At 34.4% G+C, this 12,424-nt stretch overlaps 1 protein-coding gene across 1 annotated transcript in view; it reads right to left on the bottom strand.

Annotated features, from left to right (window-relative positions):
* UBXN7 (UBX domain protein 7) overlaps nucleotides 1–12,424 on the bottom strand; it is a 44,180-nt gene that overhangs the window by 17,960 nt on the left and 13,796 nt on the right. Inside the window, exons 2-4 of the mRNA XM_036743056.1 lie at nucleotides 8,382–8,529; nucleotides 1,759–1,826; nucleotides 569–634 (exon numbers count right to left, since the gene is read on the bottom strand). Of these exons, the coding sequence (XP_036598951.1) occupies nucleotides 569–634; nucleotides 1,759–1,826; nucleotides 8,382–8,529 (282 nt within the window). The remainder of the gene's footprint in view (nucleotides 1–568; nucleotides 635–1,758; nucleotides 1,827–8,381; nucleotides 8,530–12,424) is intronic.

Raw genomic sequence — 12,424 nt, 5'->3', positions numbered from 1 at the left:
TTAACTGTTCTTTGTGTCACAAACCCTTTGGAAGTCTGCTGAAGCCTAGGGACCCTGCCTAAGAATGACTTTAAATGCATAAAATATAAGATTACAAAGGAAATTAATTATATTGAAATAAAGATGTAATTTTTTCCCCATTCAAATTCACAGATACCTACTCTGAAACCTATGATCTATGAACCCCAAGCTAAAAATCCCTTGTTTTTATTAAGTGGTAATGAACCTTTAGAGAACTATTTTATAATGCTTCCATAATTAACAGTAATGATAATTTACATTTATATGGCACCTAAAAATCTACAAAAATTTTAATATATATTATTTATCTCATCTGAACCTTACAACTCTTTGAGGAAAGTAGTACAGGTATTGTTATCCCAATTTTCCTAGGGAAACTGAGGCACAGAGGTTAAATGCACGGGGAACTAGTAGTATCTAAACATCTAAGAACCCAGATCTACTTGAATCTAGTGTTCTATCCACTGTACTACTTAGGTTACCTAGGTAGCAATGGCTGCCAATGAACAAGAAAAAGGTAAGAAATAAAAGTTCCACAGATACCTACTAGTTTCAGTCTGAAAATCTCGAAAACCATCAAATATTGAACGAGCAGGCCGCCGTCTTTTAGGAGCTATAGGCAAAGAGAAGTAAATATTTAGCCTCTGAATTTTTCATGTAATTCAATCCTAAAATTGTTTGATTTATAAGTTTCTCATATCAATACACTCAACTATGTTTGATAAATTACATCAAGAAAAAGACCTATGCTAGTTTTGAGTCATAATCACAGAATTTCAGTGTTGAAAAGGGACCTCAGAAATCTAGTCCAACTTATACCTAAAATGAAATCTCACATACAACATATCTGACAGAGGATCAGAACTGGACAAATATTGGCAGAAATTAGATTCAGAAAAACATTTTACATCACATTCCACAATAAATTCAAAATAGATGCCTGATTGTCAATCCAAGGAAATCAGTAGAGAAGCAAATCATGTAACTATAAAAAAGAGGCAATTACCAAAAAAAAAAATTTATAACTTATAAGAGGATTTGTTCTGTGAAGTTTGGATTCAGTCAAAGGGCTGCACTTGAGGACCTAGAGGGCCACATGCGGCCTCGAGGCAGCAGGTTCGCCACCCTTGAAAACTACTCATATTCTTTGATGCAAAGGATTCAATTGACTGCTAAGTACAGACCCCAAAGGGAACAATGACAAAAAGAAAAGCCCAATATTTATCTACCTACCTACCTACCTACCTACCTATCTCAGCACTTTTTGTAGTAGCAAAGAACTCAAAACAAAGTAGATTCTTCTTAGTTAGGAATGGCTAAACAATTTGTGTTAAATGACTGTAAAAGAATTTTCTCAGGCTCTAAGTTTCTAATAAACACGATGAACCCACTGAAGTATGGAAAGACTTACTTGAAATGATGTAAAGTGAAAATACTATGAGGCAGTCAGCTCATCTGGGTAAATATTTTTGACTCAGGTGTCTACTGAATCACAGAATCATTTTCACTAATGGGTAATAACTTCTTTTTTGGCCCTCAAAATTAAATACTAACTTTAACATCTTATTCTTAGCTCATTAAAGTAGAATAGTGCAACTTTCCCAAAGAGAATTTAAAGTACATGATTATTTAGTTCTCACAAAACCCCTCTAGATAGACCTTCATACTTCCTATAATTTTTGTATAATACAGAGCAAAACAACGAAGCCAGATAAATCTTAAGAATAGGAAACTTACCGCCAAATAAGGGCTCTGGTTCTACCAGTATTTCCTGCTTTTGAGGAATTGGAGCTCGTACTTCATCTCTAGAAAGGGAGGAGAGGAAAAGGATGTGAATGTAACGTAATACTACTATACTATAAGAAATAAAGGACATGAAAAATATAGAAAAGCATGGAAAGACTTGATGTAAAATGAAGTAAGCAGAAAACATAAACATCTTATATGACAATATAAGTGGAAAGAACAATGATAACAAAACAATTGAAAATTAATAGTCAAATTATAAAGAGCAAGCACGGCCCCAAAGAAAAGATATGAAAAGATACCTCCCACCCCACTACTTCTTTGTAGATGCAGAAGACCACGAGTGTGGCCCACTGCATCTAATGTCAGTTTTCCATGAGGTAGGTTCATTTTACTGAACTTTTTGCCTTTTTTATTCTTTGGAACTTTTTTTTTTAAAGAAAGAAAAATGAGGACCAAAGGGAATATAAAACAACAGAGACAGCCAATTAAATATGAGTTGCCTCTATGAATGTAGTGAAATCAGTCAGCATATATAATAGGCTGAGCATAGGAGACCCCTGCGGATTTGAATTATATATATATGGGGACTAGACAATTAAACTGAAGCCAGAAATGGCAACAGAGATAAAGTTTTCAGATCTTGTTGGGGCTGAAAATCAGTACCTATGAAGCTGGGACTATGAAAAAGGCAGAGCCATGAACTCTGTGTGGAAAAATGACTTGTTTTAAACATGGGTTCACATGATCACAATGGGACTGAAATAAATAGAACCAAAAGAACAATGCACACAATGATCACAATAACATAAGGCAAAACAACCTTGAAAGACTTCAGAACTCTGAAAAATTAATGCTTCTTGTCATTCCGCAAAGAATTAGTGGGAGGTGATAGAATGCTGGAACTATAATAATCACTCCTAGCTACAAAGAAGAGAGAAGAGAGACATCTCCCAATACTTCTTTGGAGCAGTCAGTATGAAAACTGCATATAACATCAGACTTTTCTTTTTGTTGGCTGATTTTGCTAATTTTTTCCTTCCTCTTTTTTTATTCTCAAATATAAAGAATGGTTCTCTAAGAGAGAGTAGGGAGAAGTATATAGCAATGTAGGTGATGTAAAAATCAATACAATCTATTTTTAAAAATACCAAAAGGGGAATCAATAAAAATTTTAAAATACATAGCGAAAAAACCAACCAAATAATTCAGAAGGGAACACAAATAGGGCATATTTTGTTGTTTTCATCTCCTTAAATTTAATGTCTGAATTTGTGATTAAGTTTATAATAAAGAAATTTTCAATGGTCAGGGCCCATATCGAACTCAGAATAAACTCTTCTAAAATGCAAACATCAAATGGCCACTGGAGAATCTAAAATAGACTGAAAAAAGCCATTAAACCAATGAAGAAGTATAGGTCGGACATAAATTGTTCATGAGCATGGTTGTATCTCAACCACAATTAATTTTGTTTTTTATTGACCATATGAAAAGATCCATAAAATCCAAGTATTCAGGGAAGAAAATTGTCTCTGGAAGATAGATCTTCCCCAGGGAGTCTGGGACACTTTCTTTTTTTAAAAGCAATTTTCAAGCTTAATTTCACAGAAGCTGGAATCCTGATGCGATTCCAACTACTTTTTCTCCATTCTTGTTGTTCAGTTGTTTTCAGTCTTGGCTAACTCTTCATGACTCCATTTGGGATTTTCTTGGCAAAGATGCTGCAGTAGTTGGCCATTTCCTTCTCCAGATCATTTTAAAAATGAGGAAACTGAGGCAAACAGGGTTAAGTGACTTGTCCAGGGTCACACAGCTAGTAAGTGTCTAAAGCCAAATTTGAACTCAGGAAGATGAGTCTTCCTGACTCTAGGCCCAGCATTCTATCCACAGCACCACCTAGCAGCCCCTTCTCCATTCTACCTCAATGAGCAGCAAATTTGGCAAAGGTAAATGACTATTAAGTAAACTTTCATAGTACAGAGTTAAATTCTGTGTGCATGTGTGTATAGTCAAATGCATGTATGTCAATCTACAGCATAAATGAACCGATACATGCCAAAATGATTTCTCCAAAGTATAGTATAAACACTTCACATATTTATATTGATAAGTCCCAAATGGAGATTTATCTTATTTATAATTAGAAATAAATGATTAAATGTAGACTTAGATTTTTAGAAGGTCATACCATAAATATAAAATTGAAAAAGTTTTAAGTAAACAAAACCAATGGAGGTGGCGTTAACTGGGGGAATAAATCTTTGTAGCAGGTTTCTCTAATAAAGGTCTCACTTCCAAGATACATGAAGAATTGATTCGCATTTATAAGAATGAGAGGAAATGGAAAAAGGATATAAAGAGGCAGTTTTCAAAGGAATAAATTAGCTGCATGGAGAAATGCTCCAAACCATTAATAATTAGAGAAATGTAAATCATAGCACTTCATATCAATCATAGATTGGCAAAGATGACACAAAAGGAAGAGACAAATGTTGGAGGGCCTTTAGGGAAATAGAACATTAATTCACTGTTGGTGGATTTATGAATTGGTACAACCATTCTGGAAGGCGATTTGGAGCTACATCCAAAGTTACTAACCAGTGACCTAGAGCACTAGTTATATACCTCAAATGGATCAGAGAAGGAGGAAAAGGACCAAATGTGCAAGGATATTAAAGCAGTACTTTTTTGTAGCAAAGAATTGGAAATAAAATGGTTGCCCATTAAATTTGGTAAAGGCTAAGGAAAAAAATGGTCTATGAATATAACAGAATGTAACAGTGCTGTAAGAAATAACAAAAGTGATAGATTCAGAGAACTAGGAAATTCTATATGAAATGATACAGAGTGAAGTGAGCAGAACTATCTCAGACCTGACCCAATTGTGTGCATTTATTATGCTTGATTACACCTTTTTGTTATACCAGGGCTTTCTTCTATTTTTTATTTTTTTGGGGAGAGGATGACAATGATGTTAACAAAAAGAAAAGAATATCGATGAGATATTTTAAAAATACACAGAGGAGGTCAGAAAAAAGTACAGAAGGGAACACAGACAAGCAGAGGGCAGTATGGGCACTACTGTCGGTTAAATTTTTTTACAAAGTTGTGTGTAATAAGACATGGTTTCATATATAATCCTTTTTCTGTTCTTGGTATACAGAAATACGTATGGTATACAGAAGTACTTGGTATACAGAATACTTATGTCTGCCAAGTTCATAATTTAAAAACTGAGATAATAACAATAAAGAAAAAAAGAAACTGGCAAAAACTCAAAGTGGCACTTCAATAACTTTAACTATAAGAGAGAATTCACAAGAAAAAATTTGAGAGTTTGAGTTGACTAGAAGTTCAGCATGAGTTAACAGTTATGCCCAGAATAACAAACCCAATACACTCTTTTAATAGGACCACATGTAAAATATACTTCTGATTTCTGTGTGTTACATTTTAAGGGGATCACTAGCAAAAGGCAACGTCAAGAGAAACAGATGGTCCCCACAGCAAGCATTCTATAAACCACATCATATAAGTAATAACTGAATATTTGGGAATGCCTAAAGTTACCCAAAACTGGATCCACAATAGATGGTTTATTCCCTATGGTTCCCAAGGAGTGAAAATTTTAAGAAGGCAGTATTCAAATCACTATGAGAAAGAACTTTCTTATATTTTGAGCAATTCTAAAATGGAATGTCACAAAAGGTAGTTATGGTAGTTAAGGTCCTCATCGTAGAGATTTCTAAGCAGAAGCTAGATGACCAATTGTCAGAGAATTTCCACCCTGGATAGGAGACAATATCCAAGAAGACAATCAATGATGAAAATCATGGCCTCAGAGATCTATAGACAAATGAATGGGGTATATGTTGAAAAAAGGTAAAACTCAAGATAGTAATTAACAAATAGGGAAACTCTACCTTACAGGTGTCACACACTTCGTGGGATATAAGATTCATGACTAAATAGGACTATGAAAGTATATACCTTGAAGGGGCAAAAGAATAGCATTTTATATCATTAAAAAGATATACTTACAAAAGGATATCCACAAACTAAAAGGAAACAGTGGGAGTACAGGTAAGAATCAATGGAAGAAGAAATAGGAAATAATATTGTAGTGGAACTAAGACACTGGGTTAATAGGAGGCCCCAGGTAATGGCTCCAGGAAAAGAAGCCATGAACTTGGAACAGAGATATCAGAGCAGTAAAGGGGAATGTCAGCTAAGAGAACATCTACCCTCTCTCTATGAATATCAGAGCATCGAAAATGCACTTGCCATAATGATCATTCCATTCTTCAAAAAGCAGCAATGAGGAAACTGCTATCCTGGACCTGTTTCTAACCAATAAGGAAGACATGGCTGCTAAAGGTAAAACGATGTAAACCTTGAGACAGAACCACCGTGCCAGCTTCTGACACAAGGAAGGGAATTGCTGAGCATAAGCTAATATGGACCCTAAATTCTGAGTGCATGGTTTGAGGGCGGATTCCAAAGAGTTCAGAGAAAGGAAGACAGAATCTCATTACTTAATATTCCACAAGGGAAATTACTGCAAGAGCAATACTTTCAAGAATGAATTTAATACAAATTCCAAAAATGCCAATAAAGAAGAAATGAAGAATCTATGAAAGAGATTTATGTGGATTCACAGGTTAAGTCAACAATTTGAGATTTTTTTTAATAGAAGTGTAAATGAGATGGAAGCAAGTGATTGTAATTGAAGTTATCACAGCCCTCTTAAAAACAGTGTAAGCTTTCTAAACTTTAAAACATATTACAAAATGATTACCATTCAAAACAATCTTAACACTGGACAAAAAAAAAAAAAGAGAAATAGAACAATGGAACAGAATACACCAGACAAAACCAAATAGATATAAAATAAATAGACCTATGGAAAATACCTGGGGAAAAGATTATTTAACAAATGTACTTTGGAAAGGAGATTGGAAGTTGAAGGTTACGGATTTAGATTCATATCGCATACTATAATACATCTGCAAATTTCAACTGGGGGACAGACAAACAAAAAAGATGGAAGAATGTGTTTTTTGGAATTGTAGAGGTGATATGACTTTTCTGTTAAAAAAACGTTCAGGATAAATGTGCTTGACTAAAGCAAAATAAAGCATCTCTACACACACACACACAAAATAGTTCAAAGGAAAAAAATCAGGGAAATAATTATGGCTAATATGACATTAAAAAATGACACCTGAACTATATAAGGAACTATTAAAAATTCATGAAAGTAATGCCCAATCCAACATGGATAACTGACTAAAGAATATAATAATAAATTTCAAAAGAAAAAATACAAACTTAATAAATAAGTACTTGGAAAAAAAAATTCAACACTATAATCAAAAGAATGCAAATTAAAATGACTGAGGTATGATTTCACATTACCAAACTGACAAGATTATAAGCAATGAAACTCAATTTTAGTGGGATTGTGGAGAATCAGGTACAGTCAACCATTACTGATAGAATTATAAACTTGTTCAATCTTTTTGTAAAGACTTTTAGCAGGGTGCAATGAAAGTTACAATAACAATCATTATCAAAATTATTCATCCAAAATTAAGATTTTTGGAAATGGAACCATGTTGTATTATTCATTTCCATTACAGAAGTATAGATAAGCTTCACATTGCTGTCATCTCTCAAGAACCATCAACCCTCCACTTGAAGCATTGAACACCCCCTTGTAACAAATATGTATAGGTACCAGTGTATGCCTCAACCCGCACCTGTAGTCCAATGCCTTTCAGACTGAGAGTTATGGATCACTATTAGTACTTTGGAGTCAAGATTATTCAATGCAATGGTTGGTGTCATTCAAGTTTGGGTTTCCTTTACATCAATGTAGTGACTTGGTAAATTTTGTTTGTGGTTCTGCTTATTATTTTTTTGTTTCAGTTCATGCATGTCTTCCAAAGTTCTCTAACAGTCTTCATATTTGTTATTTCTTATGACATACAGTCCATTATATGTTGACATGACACTCTGTCATCCATTTCTCAATTTATAGGCACCTTTGTTTCTAGTTTTTTGCTACCACAAGAAGTGCTGCAACAACACCTTTATTATTTTTGACGTTCTTGGGGACACATTTAGCTGTACCTGCTAAAAAAGTTACACTTCTATCTCAAGCATTTAACAACCTTTTATAATGTTATTAGTCATTATGATGAGTATCATTAACATAATACAATTCTTTCCAGATATCTAATTTTATACAGAAATTTTTCTTACACAATAAAAGTTAATCAAATTTATCCAGTTTATGGAGCAAAGAGTTAGATGTCCTCAATTCCTATTCCAACTGTCAGTAACAGACTATGTAACCTCAGACATGTCACTTGACCTCCACATACCTGTCTCCACATCCATAAAACAGGGATAAGCCTGCCCTAGATAGTTACTGCATTAATAAAATTGTGGTGAAAAAAAATACTGTTCCTTAAAGTATTACTATTTCTACTTGCAAATGTTTTCTTTTGATGTAGGGTTTTTAAGATGATAGTTTAAGTAATTCTCCTAAAAATATAAATCTTAAATTAGAAAAAACCCACAACAATGGGGGGAAAAAGACATACTCTGTGTGTGGCCTGACAGAAGATACACTGGCTGAACTGGTACTAGGCTCTTCAGCTATTCCTCCACCATCCAAAAACATTGTGACAGCCATCTCCAGGTTATTGTTGCAGGCTTCAAGCATATGTTTCCCCACACTTTCACTTGCACCTTAAAAAAAAGGCAGAGAAAAAAGGTCAAAGACAAAGACAAATTTTTATATTAAGTATGTATTAAATAATACAAAAATGACTAGTAACTCAGAGTATTTTTACATTTTGTATATGCTTGTCCCTCCCCCATACCTAAAGTTTAGAAGTTTAGTTTTCTAAACTTTTTTTGTAGGCGGCTAGATGTGAAATAAAGAGATTGAAGGATGAGGTATAACTAAAATAAAAGCAGTCTTCCTATGGAAAGACTTACAGGAATTGATACAAAGTGAAATAAGGATTACTAGGAAAGCGATAAACACAATGAGACCAAATGTAAAACAACTGAAACTGAATATTGTGAAATTACAATGACTAAGCTTGTCCTCAAAGAGACACTGCCTCCCACTAACTCTTTGTCAGAGATGGAGTTCCACGGGTAGACCTCTTAAGCATCTTCACAACTGGGGCTTAGCCACTTAACCTCTCTGAATCTGTTTTTCTATTAAAAGAAAACAAGAATACCCAGAATGTCCACCCTCAAAAATTATGTAAAGTGCTTTTGTAAACTTTAAAATATTAAATGTCAACCATTACTATTACTATACTTTGTTAAGAAGAAACAGAATGAATACCTAGGAATGGGAAGTCATGTGCCTAAGACTTAAAGCTTGGTTAAAGAGAAAAGGAAAGAAAAGGAGAATAGACAAAGCTATGAAAGCACACATTCGTGCTACCAACCAAATGACGAACATAGATACCTGCAACTCCTAAAAGAATAAAAGTGGCACAAAGACAAGCAAGCCAGAGTTCTTACTGAGAAGAGAGAACAACTTTCTTCATATCTGCTAGAAATATAATTCTGCATGAAAAGAGTGCATCTGACCCATTTTCAAATAATTTGCCTGGATAACAACTTTATCTTTCAAAGAGTAAACTAAAAAAGAAACTGCTTTTTTGTACTTAATCACAACTAAAAAGGATGTGGCAAACAGAGACATTCTAACAGTTTGTAACCCTCATTCTATGAGTCCTGATCTCTATCTTTTCTCTAACTCCATTATTGAGCTGCCCTCATCTCTACTTTGGTGCTTTCTCTCAAATCACACTGTAACTCTGTTTGAGGAAAGAAATTCCGTCACAATATTAATCCTATGAGTCTAGCTGGAGGCACTACAAGAAAACGCTATCCCCCAAAAAACCAACACATTTTGTAAAGAAGTCCCAGTCACTCAGGCTCAGTGTTATCCTCAACTCCTTTCTCTCATACTCCACATATCCAATCTGTTGCCAAGTCTTTGTCATTTCAACCTTCACATCTCAACTTTCTCTCACCAGCCTTGTTTAGTCTTTCATAATCTCACAGTAAACTACTGTAAAGACCGTTCTGGTTTGTCTTTCTGCTTCAAGTCTCTCCCCACTTCAGCATTTCCTCCACTCAGTTGCCAGTGCCACTCAGTGCCTAAAGCACAGAATTGACCATGTTATTCTACTCTATTCAACAAACTCTCCAAGGGCTCCCTATCAAATGCAGGATCAAATACAAAATCTTCTTTCTTAAAGCCCTTTAAGTTGTTAAAAGTTAAAGTTGTTAAAAACCAATAACCCTCTAAATCTACTTAAAAGGAATTCTTACCTTTCTAGTCTTCTTACATTGGCTGCTCCCCAAATGATCTCTCCCACCTTACTTCTGCCTCTTGGTTTCTTTCAAGACTCAACTCAAAATCCCACCTTCTGTATGAGATGTTTCCCAGTCTCACTCTGTTTCTGCTCAGCCAAATGCTAGTAGTGTCTTTCCTCTGAGATTATCTTCTATGTACATCACTGTTTATATGTTTCCCTCATTAGAAAGTGAACTCCTTGTGGGCAAGAAACATGTTTTTGCATTTTTTTTTGTCTAGCAAATGCCTGACACATAGCAGTGATTAACGAATTAACAAATTATATATAAATTTATATAAATTATATATAAATATATAAATGAATACTATTTAAAATGTCTTCAATTCCCTCTGCTCATTTTCCTCTGTGATCCAAAGATTCATGTTGCATCTATCTTACACATAGATCTGATCATGTCACTCTTCTGCTCAATATTCTTCAACGGCTACATAATGCCTACTCAGATAAGGTCAAATACCTCTACCTTGCATTCATGGACCATCATTACTATGTCATTACTATGTATCGTGCCACCTTATCAGCCTTATCTCATGTTATTCATAGAAAGTCTGGTACACAGATAAGACGATGGACTGAAAGCTAGAAAGACCTGGGTTTGAATCCTGCCTTTTACACTGTCTGTGGGATTTAACTGCTTAACCTCTCTAAATCTCAGTTTCCTCATCTAGAGAAAAAATGGGGATAATAACTGTAGTTATCTTGCAAGATTGTCTTGAGGCTCAGAGTAACATATAAAGCAGTGTTCAAGTTACTGAGTGGTATATAAAGTCAGTTATTATTATTACTTCTCTCTACATTTCAAACTCAACTCTGTTTCTTAAATATACCCTTCACTTTCACGCCCTCTTCCTTTGCTCAACATATTCCCTATGGTGATATGTGATTTACTCAGAATAAGAAATAATTTTGATATGATTTTAAGAGTCATGTATGTGTACTTCTACTGACACTAGGTCAATGAAAAACAACTAACCTTATATAAGTGAAGCAGAATTGAGTTATTTTCCTCATCTTTAGTTATTTCTCTGACAGTTCAGTGCTGGATTTCATGCTATATATGTTTCTTTATTCTCTTTTACTGTGTTTTCTTAATTCTATGATTTTTAAGAATGGCTATTACTCCAAGGAAATATGAAAAGGTTGTAGCTCTTATAGAGCATACTTCACTGACTGTTAGAGATATTGTACCAGTTTGGGTGTAGAGAAAGTAAAAAGCTTCAAGGATCAGTTGCTCCAAAGCTCAAAGGCAGGGGCAGCTAGGTGGCACAACGAGTAGAGTACCAGCCCTGGAGTCAGGAGGACCTGAGCTCAAGTTCGGCCTCAGACACTTGACACATGTACTAGCTGTATGACCTTGGGCAAGTCACTTAACCCCAGCTGCCCTGCCCCCCCCCCCCAAAAAAGCTCAAAGGCAAGTGTACTGAAAATGAAAAACATCAAATGCAAAGAACTGGCAAATTATCGCTACAAAGGAGCCTTATTATTCCTTAGAAAACAAGCAAAGAACTTCAGAGGAAAGTGTTGGCTGGAGAGATTCTAGTTTATATGTTTATAATTGGAAGAACAGAAAGAAAACTAGTTAAAAATTGCTGCTAACCACTGCTATACGTAAAAAAAAAATGCTTATCATGGACAAGACAATACAAAGACTGGAGTACCGAAGACTGAAAAATGGTAATTTTTAACCCATAAAATTCACTTTTTTCATTCAAGGCTATTCCAAAACCACAGAAATACATTATCAAGATAAGCCTGTAAGATCTGGTAGTCTTCAAATTGTAACATATCTACTTCTAAAAAGGAAGATTTTTTTATTTCTATTGGTCCTGCAAGTGACAAACTCTGACATTTTTACTGATATGCTGATTAAGAGAATTAGAAGAACTACAACAATTTCCAAATAAAGATATGATATTGCAACATGACCTTGCATCATGCTACATATTAAGTTTATCCAAACCTGCTCAATTCAAACTCCATGGAAAATATCTGCACTCTTGGAAAAATGGACAATTCATTATACTTAATACCCAATGTGATCAAAATACGGTTTCATGGTGAATAAAATGTAAAATTTTTATTAACTCAAAGCCAAATTGTAAAAAATAAGTGAAAGAAGCAAAAGAACATATTGCATATTAAAAAGATAGTTCTTTAATGTAAAATGTTGCGAGGTTTATCATAAAAATCTAATTTAATTTTTACTTTGTCCCAATTAATTCACATACTACTGT

This window comes from Trichosurus vulpecula, chromosome 2 (genome assembly GCF_011100635.1).
Source record: "Trichosurus vulpecula isolate mTriVul1 chromosome 2, mTriVul1.pri, whole genome shotgun sequence".
NCBI lineage: Eukaryota > Metazoa > Chordata > Mammalia > Diprotodontia > Phalangeridae > Trichosurus > Trichosurus vulpecula.
Note: the sequence above shows the minus strand (reverse complement) of the source record. Positions and strands in the feature narration are given on the sequence as shown.